The 22,024-nt window shown below is 47.8% G+C and overlaps 1 protein-coding gene across 1 annotated transcript in view; it reads left to right on the plus strand.

Annotated features, from left to right (window-relative positions):
• The window catches only part of USF3 (upstream transcription factor family member 3), a 47,124-nt gene that overhangs the window by 14,957 nt on the left and 10,143 nt on the right, over positions 1-22,024 (plus strand). Inside the window, exons 4-5 of the mRNA XM_045001032.1 lie at positions 14,318-14,400; positions 19,545-19,641. Of these exons, the coding sequence (XP_044856967.1) occupies positions 14,318-14,400; positions 19,545-19,641 (180 nt within the window). The remainder of the gene's footprint in view (positions 1-14,317; positions 14,401-19,544; positions 19,642-22,024) is intronic.

A 22,024-nucleotide genomic window follows, 5' to 3' on the forward strand; every position in this document is an offset into this window, starting at 1 on the left:
TTGGTAGGGGGTTAGACTAGATGACCCTTGCAGTCCCTTCTATGATTCTATGTTTGGACTAGTTTATCCCAAGAGTTCTGATCCAGTTCTGCCTCCAAGCAGTCGGAAACTATGCCTACCTGGAATAGTGGTAACTAGTGGCATTCCTAAACCTTAAGAAAGTTGTTCAGTGCTTAGAGAAGAATTGCGGGAATTAGTCTTGGGGTCTTGGTTTCTGTTTTCAGCTCTGGCACTGTCCTACTATGGTGGCTATGGGCAAGTCTCTGCACTTCTGTGCCTTGGTTTCCCCATATTACAGAAAAGTGGTGAAATTTAATGTTTACAGGGAGCTTTCAGCTCCTGAGATGAAAGGTGTTATAGTAATTCAGAGTATTATTAAGATGTAGAATGCTAGAAGATTAGCCAAGTGTTAACAAATAAACTTTCTGCAATCTAGTATTATAATTAGTGAAATATATACTTAAGATTGTCAAAGTGTTGCCATTCTAAGGCCCTGATTTCAGTTGCTCTTATTTTTTCAAAACTTTCACCTATTGGGCTGAAGTTTTCCAGTCATGGGGCATGAATTCTTACTACCCTACACCTGAGCAAATCCACTTTGCCCTCACCTGGCACAGATAGTAACGTGACTGCACAGTGTGTGAGGCCTGGTCTACACTACAGAGTTAGGTCGAAGGAAGCCGCCTTAAGTCAACCTGTTAACGTATATGTCTACACTACAGGGTCCTTTACATCAACCTCAGTCACCTCTGATGTCGACTTCTATAATCCATCTCTTTGAGAGGCGTAGCACTTAGTTCAATTTTCATGGGCCAACTGCGAGGTAGTGCAGACGCAGTGTTGTGTAATTCGACTTAATAGGCCTCCAGGTGGTGTCCCACAATGCTCATCTGTGACCGCTATGGACATCATTCTCAACTCTGCTGCACTGCAGCCAGGTACACAGGAAATAGCTCCTACCCTGCTAAAGCCCCAGGAACTTTTGAATTTCCATTTCCTGTTTGATCAGCATTGGGAACGTGCCCAGCCTGGTCTGCACAGGAGGTGGTGGATCTCATCGCTGTGTGGGGAGAAGAGTCTGTACAGGCAGAGCTCAGATTCAGCAGAAGAAACACTGACATCTATGCAAAGATCGCTCGTGGAATAGGGGAGAAAGGCTACACAAGGGGGACACAGCAGTGCCATGTGAAAATAAAAGAACTTTGCCAGGCATACCAGAAGACAAGGGAGGTGAACAGTCACTCTGGTGCTGAACCCCACAGATGCTGGTTCTACAACGAGCTGCATGCAATTCTTGGGGGTGACCCTAAGAGTACTCCCACAAGCAATGTGGACACCTCACAGGTGTGTGAGTCTAGGGACAACAAGGAGGATTAAATGGTGGAGGAGGAAGAGGATAATGGGAGAGAGACGAGCGGTGGATCCATTCTCCCTGAGAGCCAGGAAATATTTTTAACCCTGGAGCCCTGTGGGTCTCAGGGCAGGACGGTGGCCAACCGTGATGCTGGGGAAGGCACCTCTGGTAAGTATACATTTAAAATGAAAGTCCAGTTAAACTTTAGCAGGCAGACACATTTGGTGATATTGCATGTTTACTGTGAAGAAAAAATGAGGTGCTGTGGTTCTCTGCTTACAAGAGGCCACTCCAGCTATGCAGAGAGTGGCCCCCGGAAAAGTCTGTTGATGTGGACTGGGATAGCCCAGGAATCCTCCAGGATATATCTAGGAAACTTTTTCATGGAGGTACTCTTCAATCCTTTGCAGAAAGTTTCTGGGCAGGGCAGTCTTATTTCTTCTTCGAGTGATTGTTCACGTCCATTATACATTAGGTGTGCGTGCGCCACGTGAATGGACTTTGGAAACTTTTCCCCTTAGCGGCTCCTGTCTGGCCGGCAGGGGGGCCCCACCAGACGGCACCCCGCTCTGGTGCATATATACCCTTGCCGGCCCGACCGGCCCTCAGTTCCTTCTTACCGTCCGTGGCGGCATTGGAACAACTCCTATCTCTCGACTGAGAGTGTCCCTTAGCATTGTTAGCAGTTATCAGTGTTAGTTGTTAGTAGTTAGCAGTATCTTAGTAGATAGTTAAGCTTCCTTTGTTCTAGGTTTTGGATAAATTCTGGCCCCGGCCCTGGGCAGTGGAGCATGCTGCACGCCCAAGGCTTCAAGGCTTGTGCCACGTGCCGCAAGCCTATGCCGATTAGCAAACCCCACTACTCGTGTCTCCATTGCCTGGGGGAATCGCATCAGACAGAGCGCTGCAAAATCTGTAAGGCCTTCAACACAAGAACTAAAAAGGAAAGACTTTCCGCTTAAGCAGCTGCTCATGGAGGCTGCGTTACAGCCCTCAACTTCGGACCGTCTCATGGCTCCGGTGGCCTCGGTGCGGAGTGCCCCGGCATCTGTTCGTGATCCAGCACCAGTGGGGCATCTTAAGCCTACGGCACCGACACAACACGAACGGCCCCGGTCAACTTCACCGGCCCGGTCGAAGGGCCAACCGAAGGCCTGAGGGCGCTCCTCACATAAGAGAGTAGCGCCCATGAAGGACTCGAGTGTGCAAAAGGGCAGTGCTGCCCCAGGACAGACCCCGGTACCGGTGGCTCCGGCACCGAAAGGCCCGTCGAACCCCAGGGTAAGCGCCTTGAGTGAGGAGGAAGGGCTGGAGGAGCTCCCAGAACAACTCTCCACACCGGACACGTTTGAGGCTGCAAAGGACCTCATTGAATTGTCTGCAGCGAGCCCTCTCCCGACCAAGGAGAAGCCTCCGGCACCGAGACTACCATCCAGAGGCAAACCGGCAATGGTGCACCCACCAAGGTCACCATCCCGGCACCGCTCCCAGCGTCAGTCCTGGTCAAGCTCCGCCTCAGTAGACTCCCGGCTGCCTCTGACCCAGCAGGCCTCAAAGGCGTCTGGTCCCAGCCCGCGCTCGGCACCGGCCCCGCCACCCCAGCGTTCCCCGGCTCCTTCTCCAAGCAGACACCGGCACATTTGAAGGCCGGGCCCGACCGCTGGCCGTCGTTCCCGGTCTCCAGGGTACCGGTACCAATCCCGGTCAGCAAGGCGCCACTCCCAATCCCAGTCCATGTGAGACCTCTTCCTCAGTCCCTGACCGGCACCGGCACCGCCGTGGCCCCTCGAGGTCACCGTCCGTGGATTCCGAGGTGGACCCGGCCCACTCTACCTATGCCCACAGGGCACCAGCCAGCAGAGAGCACCAAGCCTCGTGGTACCCGCACTGGGGCCCGCCAGGGCAGTGGCCCTTCTGCACACCATGGACCTACCACCAGCAACAAGGGCTCCCCTCCAGAACCTCGAGGTCCAGTTTCTCAGGACATCGGTCCCGCTCCCCGCATGGGCACCCCTCCTCTCACAAGGAGGCCACGGTTTCCAGACCACCAGATGCATCGGAGCACGAAAGGGCTGGGACGGCACCGAGCCTGGTTGCCATCTCAAGCACGCTTGTTTGGGCAGACCCCAGAGGAGCCCCTAGCCTGTGAAGAGTCACAGGAAGGGCTGGAGGATGAAGTGCAAAAGGCCTTAACTTCTTCATCCTCGCCAGATGAAGCCGTGGTGGGTACAGCAGTTTCAGAGCCTCCCCCGATTGATCACAGGGCACACCAAGAGCTGCTCCGCAGGGTAGCCCAAAATTTGGGCTTGCAGGCGGAGTAGATGGTAGAGCAGGAGGATCCAATGGTGGACATCCTAAGCCCTGAAGGCCCCTCCAGAATCGCGGTCCCGCTCATAAAAAGGATACAGTCCAATTATAAGACAGTATGGCAAACGCCAGCCTCCAGTGTGCCAACAGCAAAGGGCACAGAGAGGAAGTACTTTGCTCCTTCCAAGGGGTTTGACTTCCTCTTCTGTCACCCACCACTCTGTTCGCTGGTTGTATCTGCAGTCAGTGAACAAGAATGGCATGGACAACAAGCCCCGGCCCCTAAGGCCAAGGAGGCGAAGCGGTTGGACTTGTTTGGAAGAAAGATCTATTCGTCTGGAGGCCTCCATTTGAAGATCGCAAATCAGCAGGCGATTCCAAACAGACACAATTTTAATTCATGGGCTGCAGTCTCCAAGTTTAAGGACTCCTTGCCCCAGGGCTCACAGCCTGAGTTCACGGCCATCGTGTACGAAGGGAAGGCGGTAGCCAAAACCTCCCTGCAGGCCTCGCTTGATTCGGCGGATGCGGCTGCTAGGACAATAGCATCGGGAGTGGTGATGAGACGCTCGGCGTAGCTGCTGGCTTCAGGCCTTCCACCAGAGGTCCAAAACACCCTCCAAGACCTCTCATTCGAAGGGTCCGGCTTGTTCTCAGACCAAACGGGCGCCAAGCTGCATAGCCTTAAAGACTCCCGGGCGACCCTCAAGTCGTTGGGGATGCACACCCCGGCGACACAGAGAGAGCCTTTTAAACCCCAACCTCCACAACAAAGACAGTACCATCATCGCCCCAGGCAGGAACCTTACTGCAGAAGGGGCAGAGATAATAGGTGTAGGCGAAACAACACACCTAGCCGCCAGGGCGCTGGGCTGGAGCCGCTGGCCGGTGCAGGACTCTGCTGGGCCGCACCGCACCTCCCTGGAGCCCTCCTCGTGCCCACCCCCACCCCAGCTTACCTTGCGAAGCCACCACTTGTTTCTGAACCCTCCCAGGCTTCCCGCATGAACATCTGATTTGCGGGAAACAGGGGAGGGGGAGGAGAAGGGGGGCAGAGTGTTCAGGGGAGGAGCCGAGGAAGCAGAGGTGAGCTGGGACCGGGGCTGGGAGCTGGAGCTTTACCAGTTGTTAAATTTAAAAGCCCTTTTAGAACCGGTTGTCCCACATGGGACAACCAGTTCTAAAAGGGCTTCTAAATTTAACAACTGGTTCGTGCGAACTGGCTCCAGTTCACGACTGAATATAACATCGGACCGTTGGGTCCTGCGCACGGTGAAGGTGGGATACACGCTTCAGTTCTCCTCGCCCCCTCCCTCTCACCCCCCATGCCCGTCCCTCTTCAGGGACCCCTCTCACGAGCAACTCCTGATGCAGGAGGTTCAGGCCCTTCTCAGGGCAGGGGTGGTGGAGGAGGTCCCTCCAGACCTAAAAGGGAAAGGATTCTACTCCAGATACTTCCTTATCCCCAAGGCAAAGGGGGGTCTTCGACCCATTCTGGACCTACCTGGACTCAACAAATTCCTAGTCAAGGTCCGCTTCCGCATGGTCTCCCTTGGCTCTATTATCCCATCCCGGATCCGGTGGATTGGTACGCTGCCCTCGATATGAAAGATGCGTACTTTTACATCGCCATTCACCCCGCTCACCGGCGGTTCCTGCAGTTCACCATAAACCAGCACCATTACCAGTTTACGGTCCTACCCTTCAGCCTGGTGACGGCCCCACGGGTGTTCACAAAAGGCATGTCAGTGGTGGCAGCATTTCTTCGAAAAAAGAGAATGCAGGTGTATCTGTACTTGGACGATTGGCTTCTCGCGGGCCGGTCCGAGGATGAGATCCGTTCCGACGTGACGATGGCACTAGACTTGTTCCACAAGCTAGGTCTCCTAGTCAATCTGCCCAAGTCCTCGTTGATACCTACGCAAAGATGGGACTTCATAGGGGAAGTCCTGGACTTGGTACAGGCATGAGCAAGCTTACCGGTTCCCAGGTTCCTAGCCATCCAGCGAACTGTAATCTCTATGCAACTGTTCCCCACAACAACAGTCAGATGCTGCATGCAGCTTCTGGGGCACATGGCAGCGTGCACCTATGTAGTCAAACATGCCCGACTGAGACTCAGATCGATGCAACATATCGCCCCAGCAGAGACTCCTTGGACCTTGTAGTGACAATCCCGGCTCGAGTCTCAGACTCCCTCCACTGGTGGCTCGATCAGCAGGTAGTTTGCGAAGGGGTCTCCTTCAGTACACCACAACCCACCTTGACGCTGGTAACAGACGCATCAGACCTAGAATGGGGAGCACAGTTGGGGGACCTGCAAACGCAGGAATTGTGGTCCAGGGAGGAAATGTCGCTCCACATCAACGTAAAGGAGCTAAGGGTGGTACGCCTGCCAGATGTTTCACGCTACCATAGAGGGCCACAGCATGACAGTTCTGATGGACAACACTACCGCCATGTTCTACATGAACAAGCAGGGTGGTGCCCGTTTCTCTCCCCTCTGCCGCGAGGCGCTTCTTCTGTGGGACTTTTATATAACCCACTCAGTCCAACTAGTGGTGTCATACCTTCTGGGGGTACAAAACAAGCTGGCGGACCACCTCAGCAGATCGTATCAAGTGCACGAATGGACGTTAAGAACAGACGTCCTGAGATCAATCTTCCTGAGGTGGGGATTTCCCCAAACAGATCTCTTGGCCACCAAGGTCAACAGCCAATGCCCTCGGTTTTGTTCCTTCCAGAACTGCAGCCCAGGCTCGGTGGCAGATGGCTTTGCGATTCCGTGGCGCGGGAGCCTGAAGTACGCCTTCCCACCACTCGCACTCATCCACAGAGTCCTGCCCAAGGTCCGCAGGGACAAAGCAGTGATGATTCTCATCGCACCAGCTTGGCCACGCCAGCATTGCGTGCTGCTGGAACTGTCAGTGACTGCCCCGATTGCCCTGCCTCTGCACCAAGATCTCATCACGCAGGACAGAGGTCGCCTGCTCCACCCGAACCTATAGTCTCTACATCTCACGGCGTGGAATCTCTGTAGCTAAACGCTATGGAGAGTAGGTGCTCCCGCCAGGTCCAACAAATTCTCGGTAGCAGAAAACCTTCCACAAGGGCAGCATACCTCGCCAAATGGAAGAGGTTCTCCCACTGGTGTGAACCTAAGCTCATACAGCTTCTTCAGGCCTCCGTCCCATCCATACTAGAATACCTACTGCACCTCAAACATCAGGGTCTCGCCTCCTCCTCAGTCAAAGTACATCTGGCCGCCATATCGGCGTTCCACCCTGGGGAGTCTGGGCATTCCGTGTTTTCCAACCCCACAGTAGTCCGATTTCTCAAGGGGCTGGAGAGGATGTTTCCGTACTCGCGCCCACTGGTTCCCCCATGGAACCTTAACCTGGTCTTAACTAAGCTCATGGGACCACCTTCTGAACCCCTAGCCTCTTGCTCTCTCACGCACCTCTCATGGAAGGTGGCATTTTTGGTGGCCATTACGTCAGCTAGGAGGGTGTCAGAGCTGAGGGCCCTCACTTCCGAGCCCCCATATACAGTTTTTTATAAGGACAAGGTGCAACTGAGGCCACACCCTAAATTCCTCCCTAAAGTGGTCTCACAATTTCACATGGGTCAGGTCATTTGTTTACCAAACCACACACAGACCCGAGTCACCGCAGCCTGCATACCCTAGATTTCCGTAGGGCCCTCGCGTTCTACCTGGAATGAACGAGGCCTTTCCGCAAAGTCGACACAGTTGTTCGTCGCCATTGCGGAGAGAATGAAGGGCCTCCCTATCTTGGCACAATGGATTTCATCGTGGATCGTGGTTTGCATCCGCGCATGCTATGAGCTCACCAAAGTGCCAGCCCCGACGATCACGGTTCACTCGACTAGGGCTCAAGCGTCCTCAACGGCTTTCCTGCCGCAGGTTCCGCTCCAGGAGATCTGTAAAGCAGCCACCTGGTCGTCGGTGCACACATTCACAGCCCACTACGCAGGCCATCATCAGGCCACAGAGCATGCGGCAGTCGACAGGGCTGTGCTTCTATCAATTGTTCCTTGACTCCTACCCTCCTCCTATGATAAGCTTGTGAGTCACCTAATGTGTAATGGACGTGAACAATCACTCGAAGAAGAAAAAACAGTTACCTACCTTTTTGTAACTGTTGTTCTTCGAGATGTGTTGTTCACGTCCATTACACTTCCCACCCTCCTTCCCCTCTGTCGGAGTCTCCAGCAAGAAGGAACTGAGGGAGGGTTGGGCCGGCAGGGGTATATATGCATCAGAGCAGGGGCCCCCTGCCAGCCCTATGGGAGCCGCTAAGGGAGCAGCAAAACGGCACAGTAAACGGTTATGGATTCTGATTGTTTTGCCTTGCACCTAGTATAATAAAGAATTTTTTATGAAACTGGCCTTGCCATGGAAACATTTTATTCATGTACAATGGCTCCTTTTTTTTTTTTTTTTTCCCTGACTGACAGCTGGAAATGTGTCCTTTGGTGGGTCATCAACACCTGAGGGCTTGGCTACACTTGCAAGTTGCAGCGCTGGTAGAGGCTTTCCAGCGCTGCAATTACACCCTGTCCACACTTGCAGGGCACAACCAGCGCTGCAACTCCCTGGCTGCAGCGCTGGCCGTACACCCAGGTCTGCTTGGGGTATAAGGGTTGCAGCGCTGGTTCTGCAGCGCTGGTCATCAAGTGTGGACACTCACCAGCGCTGTTATTGGCCTCCAGGGTATAAGGAGTATCCCAGAATGCTTTTAACTAAATTATTCCCTTTGTTTTGTTATGCAGCCTCTCTTTGTTTTGTTGTCAATTCGGAGCTCCGGGCTCCGGGCTCCGTGCACCGCACCGGGAGCTGCTTATAGCTCCTGTTTGCTGTCATTAATCTGTAACTACTGTCAACAATGAAATGAGATAACCCCTGCAGGGGTTGAGTGTTTGCTTTGCTTGAGAGAAACGGGGGGGAGGGGGCAGAGGGGAGTATGTTGGATGCAGGTTGTTTGCAGTTAACATTAAGGGGGTGGGAAAATTTTCTGATTTTGCACAGTGTCGGTTCCAAAAATCCACTCTCTCTCTCCCCCCCCCGGTCCCTGTCACACTGCCCCACACACCCCTCTTTTGAAAAGCACGTTGCTGCCACTTGAATGCTGGGATAGCTGCCCATAATTCATCACTCCCAACAGCGCTGCAAATGCTACAAATGTGGCCACACTGCAGCGCTGGTAGCTGTGAGTGTGGCCACACACCAGCGCTGGCCCTGCACAGCTGGATGACCAGCGCTGCAACTACCAGCGCTGCAGATTTGTAAGTGTAGCCATACCCTGAGAGTATACTTTCGCTGATTAGGAGGAGGAGAAAGAACGCAAGGGGATATGTTCACCAAGATAATGAATGCCTCTGGGACAACTGACGCAGTGCTGAGAGCATGGAGGATTTCACTGTCCAAGAAGTTAGACATTGACATGGAGAGCAAGAAAGCTTCCAATGAGCGGGTATGTGAGGTGCAGGATGAGATGCTTTGGATTATGAGGGACCAAGCAAACATATTGAGGTGTCTGGTTGAACTTCAGGAACAGAAGCTGGAGGGTAGAGTCCCTCTGCAGACCCTGGTGGACAGCCAGCATCGCCTGGCACAGAATGACCCTCCCCCAAGCATTCCATGAGGCATGGGCAAAAAGTCCATCATCCCTTTCATTTAACTTCGTGGGGGAGGGCACAAGGAACAGAAGGGGCCCATTCACAGACCTTTGATGGTCTGAAATTGTTTCTCCTATTCCAACTTTACAACCCCTTTTCTCCCAAGATTACCTTTTCTTTCTGCTCTCCCTCTTTACTTATGTTTGTTAAATAAAATAAATGGATTCGAGGCACAGAAGTTCTTTATTGAGTAGAATCAGGGGGGTTGGCTTTACAGGGACAGTGATACAAGCCAGGTGAAGGTTTGGGAAAGCACAATGCAGACAAGCAGCTCAGATTACTGTGACTCATTATTGAAACAGCTTTTCAAAGTCTTGCAGATACACAACACCCCTTGCTATGCTCTTCTCATTGTCCTGTGTCTGGCTGCTCAAAAATGGCTGCCATGTGATCTGTCTCAACTGCCCACCCCTGCAGAAAATTTTCTCCCTTTTTGCACAGATATGGAGCATGCAGCAGGCAGCTATAACCATGGGGATGTTCTCCTCACTAAGGCCAACCTTGTTAGTAGACTTCTCCAGCACTCTTTCAAGCAACCAAAGGCACATTCAACCACCATTCTGCACTTGCTGAGCCTATAGTTGAACCATTCCTTACTGCTATCCTGATGGCTGGTGTATGGCATCATGAGCCATGGGAGCAAGGGGTAGACTAGGTCCCCCAGGATAACTATAGGCATCTCAACCTATAGGGATCAACGTTGTCAATGTTAATTTTGTGGTCTGGAAAGGAAGTCCCGGATTGCAACTTTTTTAACAGACCCGAGTTCCTAAAGATGCACGCATCACGAACCTTTCCCAACCATCCTATGTTGATGTCTGTGAAATGCCCCCTGTGATCCACCAGCACTTGCAACATCCTTTCGGTTTATGTACTCTTTGGCAAGGTGGTTTGGTGCCAAGATGGGGATATGCATGCCATCTATCTCCTCACTGCAGTTAGGGAACCCCATCACGGCAAAACAGTCCACTATGTCGTGCACATTTCCCAGATTTATTACCCTTCATAACAGAAATCGATTAATGGCTCTGCACACTTGGAGCCCAGCAGCTCCCATGGTTGATTTACCTACTCCAAATTGATTCCCCACTGATCAGTAAATGTCTGGCATTGCAAGCATCCAAATAGTGATTGCCACTCGCTTCTCCATTTTCAGAGCAGCTCTCATTTTTATGTTGCTGAACTGCAGGGCAAGGGAAAACTCTGTACAAAGTTCCTGGAAGGTGGCCTTCTGCATTCAAAAGTTCTGCAGACTCTGCTCGTCATCCCATACCTGCAAAACGATGCGGTCCCACCAGTCAGTGCTTGTTTCACAGGACCAGAAACGGTGCTCAACAGAGTGCAGCTGCTCTGTGACTGCCATCAGGAACGGTGGATTGTTTTTTTCAATGGCTTGCAGCAGGGCTGCTTGCAAGACATTGCTATGTTCCACGCGGCAGACCGTACTTTGGCTCTGGAAATGCTGCAGGAGAAGGCGCAAGGTGTTTGAGATGCTCACAGCAAGAGTGCACAGCTGAGCAGGCTCCATGCTTCTGGGGTTATGGCGTATGCACAGCAGTTTTAAGGCATGAAAACCACTGGGTTGTTGGCTGTTGATGTGAGGGAGGGAGCACAGTGCATCATAGGATGTTGATGCAATGTTCCAATTCTCCCCTGTGACAATGTTTTGGCATTGCACAAACTTCCCAAAACACCCCACGGCAAGTTGCACTTTGGGATAGCTACCCACAATGCCCTGCTTTGTGCATCGATGCAGGTGCTGCTAGTGAGGATGCACTCTATCGAGACTGAGCATGGTGTGGCCACGCACAATTGACTTCATTAATTCGGGGGCTCGAGGTCGAATTAGATAAAATCAACTTAATTTTGTAGTGTAGACAAGCCCTAAGTCTGGGATGACTCAGACCACTTGGGCCAGATGTGAAAGGTATTTGGATGCCTAAAGATGCACATTGGTTCCGACTGGTATTTTCAGAAATGCCTAGGTGCCTAATTCCCATTGATTTCAAGACACCCCATCTTCTATTCTTTTTTCCTGTGCCTTGAAGAGAGAGTTTACTTGTTTACAAACACAAGCAAAAAAATTAGATTGAGGAATTCTTTTGTGATCAGGTGGGCTGAAATTGAGAAGTTCCCCCGCCCCCCATCCTTGCCTCCCAGTGCCCCCCGATGGTCAGCCTTATCTTCTTCAGTGTTTGAAGTATTGAATTGACTGAAAAAGTACTTGGTACAAGTCTTTAGTTTCCATTGCTACTTCTGAGTTTAGGGTTATAAATATTTTTCTTGGGCCCCATTTGATTATTTTGAGTTTAAAATTAGATTTATTGAATAAAATCCTGGCCTCACTAAGTCACTGGGTGTTTTTCCATTGACTACAATGATGCCAGGATTTCACCAATCATCTGTAATGTTGTATGACATAGAGAGAGAGAAGGGTAATCATCTGAAAAGAATATTAATAAATGTTAAAAAAAAAAACAGATGTGAAGACTAAATAAAAGAACACCAAAGGATCCTTGTTGATGTGCTAACTAGACTAGACAATATATTGTTTCATAGGAAAGTTTCAATCCTAGAAATTTTTTACCAATATCTGCACTATGCATGTTCTGAATATCCCTGAAGACTTGGAGTGGAAGGACCTAAGTAATTTTGTGTCAAAAAATACGTTAATGAAGTTAATCTTCTACTTAAAAATATCAAGCTGTCCTGTATCCCAAATAAGGACTATCTTGCAATTCTTTCAGCAAAATCCTTGACACTTACAGTGATCTTTACTATCATCTGTTTATTGAGAAAGGTTAATATGCCCGGTGGTGCCTCTTGCTGGTCTCTGTCTCGAGCTGGGGGGATTTGCCGTTGTCTCCTCATGTATATTTCTTGAGTGGCTTAGAGAGCATTCATGCAACTTAGCTGGGTGTGTTCCTGCATGTTGTTGATTGAGTGACCACAGCACCTGGAGGGGTTTGCTGCTTGTCAGTAGCAAAGCATTGTGAGAGACAGCCCAGGCTGGAGAGTTAAGGGATCACAGTGGTCCCACAGTTTCAGGTTGTCACAAAAATAAGCAACACAGTTAATATTATATTATAATTAAATAGCTTCTAGAATATATGCCTGCAATATCTGCTTTCTGAATAAGAAATTAGACTATGGAAAATCAATCAGTTTGTTTTGATCTATAGTAATCTGTTCATTTTATAGGTCTTTTATCTCTTTGAGTATCTACTTTTTTTGCATTCACTGTTTATAAAGGATAGTCTTTTGTTGTTAAGATATTGGACTGGGGCTCAGGAGATCAGGGCTTAGCTCTGCCTCATGTGTGCTGTGTGACCTTGGGCAAGTCACATAGGTCCCAGTTCAGCAAGATACCTTGTGGAAATACTCATGTGTTTAAACTTAGGCGCATGCTTAAGTACCTTGCTGAACTAGTGCCTATGACTCCCTGTGCCTCAGTTCCCCATCTGTAAAATACGAATAATAATAATACTTTTTCTCCCACTCTTTGTCTGCTCTGATTAGATTGTAAGCTGTTCAGGGCAGGGGCTTTCTCTTATTCTATGTTAGTACAGGATATTTTTTTAGCATAATTGGTCCCCAGACTTTAGCCACTACTGTAATACAAATTGTAAAAATGCTCTATGAGCTTGTGTCAGTAGTTACTGATATGCTGAAACTGTAAATGCAATTTTTAAAAAATCATGAATTCACTCATCTTGAATGGATGTGGTAGAACTAATATATTGTTCCATTTGTAGTAAATATGCATAGCTGTAGCTAAACCTGCCTACATACATGTTCCTGTTCTTCTCCCCCACCTCCACTGTAAGGTGGCCTGTTACAAGAAATGTAAGCAGATGTTGATTCCTGCCATGATGGAGGCATGCTGGCCTGCCACTTGGGTAATGTGAGTGGATTCTGGTTGGTGATTTGCCAGTTGAAAGAATTGTGGAACATGTCATGTCAGCAACTCTCTCACTCTCTTTGGAAAAAAGCTGTATGCCAATTGTCAACTTTGATCTGAGTAACAGACCAAAACATCTCAGGAATCAGCTGCAAAAGCAGCTGCTCAACTATGCTACCGTGTAGTTGAACAACATTTGAAGGCATCTGATTGCATTGGGAGGGGGGAGAGGCTAACAAGCTTTGAAAAGATCAAGCTCAAAAGCCTTGTGAGTTTGCATAGCTGCACTTAGTGAATTCTTAACCACAGTTGTTAAGATTAAAGTGTTGCATGGAGACTAACCATGTCGCAAGAGGACTAAAACTAATTCAGGCTTTTCTTCTCTTCTCCCAAAAGAGTCATAAAGTGGAAACATTTTCATAAAATATTTTCTTGGTGAGTCCTTCACTCACCCATAGCTAGACCCTGCCGTAACCATAACTGCTGTCCTGGAAGATGATACACACACCCAAAGCCTGAACTATGTTCTCTATGTTCTGTTGCACCCAACAGCATATAGAATTGGTGCTTCAGCCTCAGAAAATGAGAGCTATTTCTTGTTTGGGGGTTGAGAACTGGAGCGGGAGACCAGGGTTTCATTCCCCACTCTGCAACTAGTTCTTTGTGTGTCTTTGTGCCAATTAATTTGCCCATCTGTGAAATGGAAATAATGATTACTACCTACCTTTGAGATGCTTACTCAACCTTTGAAACCCTCAGCTGAAAAGCATTATAAAAATATGAAGTGTTATATATGTCACTGCTTTCACTGAGTGTTCCTGATGATCCTCACCTTTTAAAATATCCCCTTTTCTGTCACAGCCCTCAAACTCCATTGTCTGAGAATTCAACAGTTGAGGGGGTTTTTCAGAGTTAGTTCTTGGTGCTAAACTCTCTTGTAAGGGTTGTGATAAGCATAAAGTAATACATTTATGAGTGCACACGGTGGTGCCAGGTGTGCAGTCGGTGTGTTGGTCTGAGTATCCTAATGACAATGCATTTTATTTTTTACCTAGTGGAGAGACATCGAAAGAAGAAGATCAATGCTGGGATAAATCGAATTGGAGAGCTCATTCCATGTTCCCCAGCACTTAAGCAAGTAAGTGGACATTTAAATGTGCACAGCTATTTCCCAAATGGTGTTCATTTGGTCCTGATTCTTAACAGCTGTAAATACACAGGGATACATCTTGCTTCAGGTTTTATGCAGGAGGCACAATGAGGAAACCTGGATCAAAATCTTATTTACAAAGTTATCTGTGATGGAAATGCCCTTGGAAATTACAGGACAATTTGAATGCAGTCCTTTGAAACATGAATCTCCCAGCTGAAAGTGAATTCAGTATCACTCTGAAGGAGTGGTCTGGGTTTGACACATGAAAGACATTCTCCTCCGTCGGGTGTCCTAGTTCACGTATTCGGCTCTTTGGAGCAGATATTTTTGAAAAGCATTTGCCCAGCTAGCAGTAGTGACCCTGCACTGGCAATGTGAATTCATGGACTGTGAGAACGGAGGGAGCAGGCTGTGTAGAATCATCTGCAGAAAGGTTATAATTGTTTGGTTTTTTTCTCATTTAAATTTGTAACTTCGGAAGCTGGTTTGCTTGCCCATACTCTTCTAGTCAGTCTGGTTGTACCTACTTAGGAGTTGATTCACAATTCCCCAAGTTCTAGTTGTTAGACTGTTTTCCTATTGACACTACTAAGTGTATTCTGTCATGATGTTCTCTTTCATGCATAAGTGAAGAAAGTTATAGACTGTGAGAGAGGAGTTTTCTGTTGACTCTTCTTCCCCGTGCCTGCCCCTTTCATGTCTTCACTCAGTGTCCAGCTACATGATGCAAATACAATTCTATATATTTTTATTTTTTAGTCTTTTATTTAAATGGTCATGAAGTAGTTTATTGTGTTAAATAATAATGGTGAAGGGAAACAAAGAGGTCTAGATAAGGGGAAAAGTGTTTGTGTGAGATATGAAATGATATAGATCAGAGGTGGGCAAACTACAGCCCACGGGCCACATCCGGCCCATGGGACCCTCCTGCCTAGCCCCTGAGCTCCTGCTCCGTGAGGCTAGCCCTTGGCCCTTCCCCTGCTGTTCCCTCTCCCCCACAGTGCTCTGGGCGGCAGGACTGCGAGCTCCTGGGGCAGCGCAGCTGCAGAGCCCAGCCTGACCCGGTGTCTGTGCTGCACAGTGGCATGGCTGGCTCCAGCTGGGCGGCGCGGCTGCCTGTCCTGGTGCTCTGGGCAGCGCGGCTGTAGTGCTGCCAGCCACCGGTGCTCCAGGCAGCATGGTAAGGGAGCGGGGAGGTGGAGGGGGCTGGATAGAGGGCAGGGGAGTGTAGGGTGGTGGGCAGGGGTAGGGGTGTGGATGATCAGAGGGCGGTGAACAGGGGGATTGAATGGGGGCAGCAATCCCGGGAGGGGCAGTCAGGAATGAGAGGGAGGGTTGGATGGGGCAGCAGGGGGCAGTCAGGGGCAGGGGTTCCGGGGGCGGTCAGGGAGAAGGGGTGGTCGGATGGGGCAGGTGTCCCAGGGGGGCAGTCAGGAATGAGAGGAGGGGTTGGATGGGGAGGTGGGGGGGCAGTCAGGGGCAGGGGTTCCGGGGATGGTCAGGGAGAAGGGGTGGTTGGATGGGGCAGGTTTCCCAGGGGGGCAGTCAGGAATGAGAGGAGGGGTTGGATGGGGCGGCGAGGGGGCAGTCAGGGGCAAAGGTTCCAGGGGCGGTCAGGGGACAGGGAGAAGGGGTGGTTGGATGGGGCAGGCGTCCCAGGGGGGCAGTCAGGAATGAGAGGGAGGGTTGGATGGGGGGGTGGGGGGGGGCAGTCAGGGGCAGGGGTTTCAGGGGCAGTCAGTAAGGGACAGGGAGAAGGGGTGGTTGGATCACCTCAGACCAGCAGATTCTTGGAAATTATAAACGGAGTTTTCTATCCAAATCCAGTCCCTTCCTAGCCTCCACTCTCCTTCACCCTTCCTTTTCAGGGACCCTTCTCATGAGATACTGTTAAAACAGGAGTTGCTCTCCCTTCTGGAAGAGGTGCCCTTCAGATTCAGAGATCAGAGGTTCTACTCCCATTATTGTTTAGGCCCAAGGAAAAGGGAGGCAGGCATTTTAGACTTGAGACATCTCATCAGATTCATCCTCACTGCAGGTTCAGGGTGGTAACCCTGAACTTATTCTTTTGTAGCATCCGTATCATCCCAGAGCACCCCAGTGGCTTTTTTCTAGTGGTCTCCTGCATTCAGGCCCAGCCCTTTAGTCAGATTCCTCTGAAGTCCCACCCCTTCCTGGGCAATAATGTCCATCAAGTTCAAGCCTCAAATTTGAAGTGTGGGAGTCTCTATTAATACAGGGTCCTGCCCTTTGGTTTCTCCACCACACTGAGAGTATTCACCAAGTATGTAAAGGTCATTGCACCCCACATAAGACGACATGGCATTCTGGGATAGCCATACCTGGATGGATGACTGATCCAGGTAAAATCATCTCAGAAGTTGACCAACTTGATTTGTATGATCTTAGGGATTTTTACCACACGGGGGCTCAAGATTAACAAACTAAAATTCACACTTTTACTGATCTAAAGCGCATAATTCAGAGGAGCTGTGTTAGTTCTGAGGTCAGCTATCTCATGCAGGAGAGGTTCCAGACTATAATGGGTCTCCTCAGTCATCTGCAGGCTCACCCAGAGATGTCTGCAAGAACATGCCTTAGAATCCTGGGTCACATGGCCTCCTGCATCAATGTCACACAGCATACCAGACTATCCAGCAGGTATTTATCCAGCAGGCACCACATGGCTGTGAAGTTCCCATGAGAAGTCTTCTCCTCATTGGATTGGTGGAAGGATCTGCTTTACATGTGCAATCGAGTACTCCTTTCTGCACTGCTGCCTACCAAGATACTGATGATGGATGCTTACTGGGATGGGGAGCTCATCTGGACTAACTTCAAACATAAAGCCTCTGGATGTCGTGTTGTGTGTGTTCCACCCCCCCCTTCCTCCGTGGAAGCTCATCTTATCATAATGTCCTGAAACTCAGAGCAGTATGTCTAGCATGAATGGCATTTCTGCTTTTGTTACAGGGATCTACATTCCAGGTGATGATAGACAACAGCACAGCCATGCATTATGTCAACAGATAAGGGAAGAGCATGGTCATGTCCACTCTGCCAAGAAACCATCTGTCGCTGTGGCTGGTACATTCATTATCAGATCACATCAGAGGCTCTGCATCTTCCAGGCTTGCAAAATGCTCTAGCAGATCAGATCAGCAGAGAATTCACAGCCAACCACGAGTAGACTGACAAAGACTCAGTTCTACCAAGCATCTTTCACAGACGGGGGTGCCCAAAAATAGATCTGTTTGCCACTGACCAGACCAAGAAATGCCATGCATTCCGTTCTAGAGAGAGTTCGAGCCTAGGCTCCCGGTTGGGTGCCTTCGTCCTCTCATGGGCACCAGCGTTCATGTATTCCTACCCTTCAATCCCATTAATACCAAGTGTTCTGAGAAGACTCAGACAAGATTCAGCCCAACTTGACCAAGACAAGTCTGGTACTCAGATCTGGTGAATATGTCAACATAGCCTCTGATCATATTACGTAGTCTACCTAACTTGGTTTTGCAAAATGGAGGTCAGATTTTATGCCCAGATCCAGCATGATTACATCTGACAGCCTGGCTGCTGTCTGATTAACTGCCTGCAGAAGAAGCTGTTCAGCTGAAATCCAGGGCATTTTGGTATATAGCATTTTGGTATGCAGCAAAGTGGAAGCAGTTTTCTATTTGGGCAGGACAGTGTCTTCTGTTTCTGCTATTCTGGGCTATCTACTAGCACTAGAACATTCAAAACTATCTATCAGCTCCATAAGAGTACTTTTAGCAATACCTGCACATCATCTTCCAATTCAGGGTCATACCATATTATCCCACACTACAGTTGTTTGATTCTTCGAGGATTTCATTCATATGTTTCTTTCAGCCCTCCCCTTCCTGGGACCTCAACATAGTGTTAATTGGCTTAAAGGCCCCCCCCCCCTTTGAGTCCCTAACAACCTGCTCTTTTTACCCTCTATCTATGAAGTTTGCCTTTTTAGTAGCCATAACATCAGCTTGTAGAATAGGGAAAATTCAGACCCTTCCGACTGGTCCACCTTACTCAATGTTCCATAAAGACGTGGTGACTCTTAAGCCTCACCCCAAGTTTCTGCCCAATGTTGTTTCAGATTTTCATTTACATCAGTTGATTCACCTCCCAGGTTTTTTTCCCGTGCCTCACTCAAACCAGGGAGAAACCAAACCTGCACATTCTTCGTTGTGGTCAGGGCTCTTTCATAGTATCTGGACATAGTAGAAGATCCTTCAGGAGCTTCCCCATGCTCTTTGTAGCCTTCAGAGATAGGGTTAAAGGTCAAGCTGTTATCACTGAAAAGTTGCCTAAGTGAGTATCTAACTGTATTATATCATTTAGGGATCCGTCCACCAGGGTTTAGACAGCTTCTGCTTCTTCTCAGAGAAGCACCTGTATTTCAGAAATGTGCAGGGTGGCAACATGGGGATCAGTCCTTACTTTTATCCAATATTATTCCTTTGTTGAGACTTCAAGATCAGATGCCCGCTTTGACAGAACTGTCCTGAAATCCTTATTTAAATAGGACTTCAAGCACCCACCTTCTAACTATGAGATCACTGCTTGCAAGCCACCAGAACTGGCATCCATCTGGACAATCACTCTTAAAACAGTTTCTTTACCTTACAAGGTGTGTTGTTCACTTGGATTCCATGACCCACCCTCCTTCCTTGCTTCTACAGAGTCCTATGGCTGTAGGATTCAGTATCATCAAAGAAACTGAGGAACAGTTGGGCCCACTCTGCTCTTTACTCCCTGGAGTGGAGGGGTACAAGGACATTGATGGCGCAGCCATGGCCCCAATGGTCACTGCTAACCAAAAATAATTTTATTTCAGGAATGGGTTGCATGTCAGCAGAAGTGGACGCCATGTGGACAGAGCATCCCAAAGAACCACACATACTGTGAAGAAAGTAACCAATCTTTTTTGGAAGGAAAATACAAGGGAAATAATTAAAAATGTCAGACAAGTTTGGCACATTGTTTAAAATGAACATTCCAGTTGAAATCCCAGGTTTGAAAAGTGATGTCACTAATAGGTCTGCTTTTGATTTTAAAAGTTTCATTGATAGATCTTTTTCCCTAATTATACACACATTCTTTTGTAGAGTAAGAACATGATCCTGGATCAGGCCTTTAAATATATAACAGAAATGAAAAGGCAAAATGATGAACTCCTGTTGAATGGAGGGAACAATGAACAAGGTAAGTATGAAATGTTGTGAAGATTCTTGAATTTCCCTTTCTCTTCCATCATGGTAATGTGGCACTGAGTGTACTGTATTAGATCAGTGCTGTTTTTTCCCACAACAGTGTATTAATACTCTCCTCTCCTTAGTAATCCAGTGAGGATGTGGCATAGTGACATGACATCACCATTGTTCCCATCCCGTGTTCTTTCTCACTGCTACAAGGCAGCAGCTTCATCCCTGAAGCATTAATGAATTCATTGTATTCATTATGCATTTCATTCCTGTCCTCCTTGGCTAGTGAGACTAGTAATGAAACAGCAATTCTTTACTTCAGCTGGATCAACAAACTGGGGAATCCCAAGAGTTTATAGGGTTGGAGAGGAGAAATGGTTGCTTAAGGTAACTTGAAAACAAGAAAGTTGAGGCATATGCCCTACGGCATTTTCTTGCATTTAACTATAGCAAATTGAAGCATCCCCATCATGGTATATTGTCATTGATAAGTTTAAACTTAATGCAATAATTTCTGCAGATTCCACTTTGAGTTGTTTTAATTTGACTGCCCTCACATCTGTTGCCTGTAATTTAATAGACCAGAGTAATTAGACCAGAGAAAGCTAATATTATGCCAGTCTTTTTAAAATGGGTAACTGGGATGACCTGGGTAATCATAGGTCTGTCAGTCTGACATTGATCCCAGGCAAAATAATGGAGAGCTGATATGGGACTTGATTAATCAAGAATTAAAGGAGAGTAATGTAACTAATGCCAATCAACATGGATTTATGAAAAATGGATCCTGCAAAATTAACTTGGTATCTTTTTTTGATGAGATTACAGGTTTTGTTGATTAAGGTAATAGTACTGATGTAACATACTTAGACTTCTGTAAGGCACTTGACTTGGTACTGCATGCCATTTTGATTAAAAACTAGAAAGCTATAAAATTAACGTGGCATACATTAAATTGATTAAAAACTGGCTAAGTGAATGGTCTCAAAATGTGACAGTGAATAGGGAATTATCATTGAACAGGTGTGTTTCTAGTCAGGTCCCACAGGGATCGGTTCCTGCTCCTATGCTGTTGGAGATTTTTATCAATGTCCTGGAAGAAAACATAAAATCATCATTGATAAAGTTTGCAGATGACACAAAACCTAGGGGAGTGATAAATAGTGAAGAGGACAGGTCACTGATACAGAGTGATCTGGATCGCTTGTTAAGCTGGACACAAGTAAACAATATGCATTTGAATATGGCTAGATGTAAAGAATACATCTAGGAACAAAGAATGTAGGCCATACTTACAGGATGGGGATTCTATCCTAAGAAGCATTGACTGTGACAGAGATATGGGAGGTCATGGTGGATAATCAGCTGAACATGCGCTCCCAATGCAACGCAGTGGCCAAAAGACCTAATACGATTCTTGGATGGATAAGTAGGGGAATATTGAGTAAAAGTAGAGAGGTTATTTGGCTTTTTGGCTGCTGGAATTCTGTGTCCAGTTCTGGTGTCCTCAGTTCAGGAAGGATGTTGATAAATTGGAGAGGGTTCAGAGAAGAGCCACAGAAGTGATTAAAGGGTTAGAAAACCTGCCTTACAGTGATAGACACAAAGAGCTCAATCTATTTAGTTTAACAAAAAGGTTAAGGGATGACTTCATTTACAGGCTATAAGCACCTACCTAAGGAACAAATATTTGAAAATGGGCTCCTCAGTCTAGTAGAAAAAGTTTTATAATATGATCCAATGGCTGGAAATTGAAGCTAGACAAATTCAGAAGGGAAATAAGATGTAATTTTTTAATAGTGAGTATAGTTAACTGTTGGAACAATTTACTAAGGGTTGTCATGGATTCTCCATCACTGGAAATATTTTAATCAAGATTGGAAGTTTTTCTAAAAAATATGCTCTAGGAAAATTTTGGAAGACGTTCTATGGCCTGTTTTATACAAGAGATCAGACTAGATGATCACAGTGGTCCCTTCTGGCCTTGGATTCTATGAAAAACCTCCCACAAATTTCAGAATTAAGTGATCTAATTACAAACATGGCGGTGGAGGGGCTACTCTGGGGCTGCTGCCTCTCTACTCTCAAGTATCTTGAAAGTTGATAGCATGTTTTTTGCGACCCACCCCCCAAAAATCATGTTAAAATATTTTGCTTTTGAGAGCAACCTTATTAAAAGTAAGCACTATAAAACAGTAACAGATACCATTGAGCCATACTTTTACAGTAATTTATTGTGGTCTATTATTCTGTTTAGCCCTTTAAAAGCACAAACTATTGGGACAATTTCAACTTGAAATATAATCAGTTTTAAAAATGAATTAAAATTAATTTTAGATATCACACCTGTCCCTAGGTCCATTGCAAAAATATTTTCTTGTCCA

The sequence above is a fragment of the Mauremys mutica genome, chromosome 1, assembly GCF_020497125.1.
Source record: "Mauremys mutica isolate MM-2020 ecotype Southern chromosome 1, ASM2049712v1, whole genome shotgun sequence".
NCBI classification, from domain to species: domain Eukaryota; kingdom Metazoa; phylum Chordata; order Testudines; family Geoemydidae; genus Mauremys; species Mauremys mutica.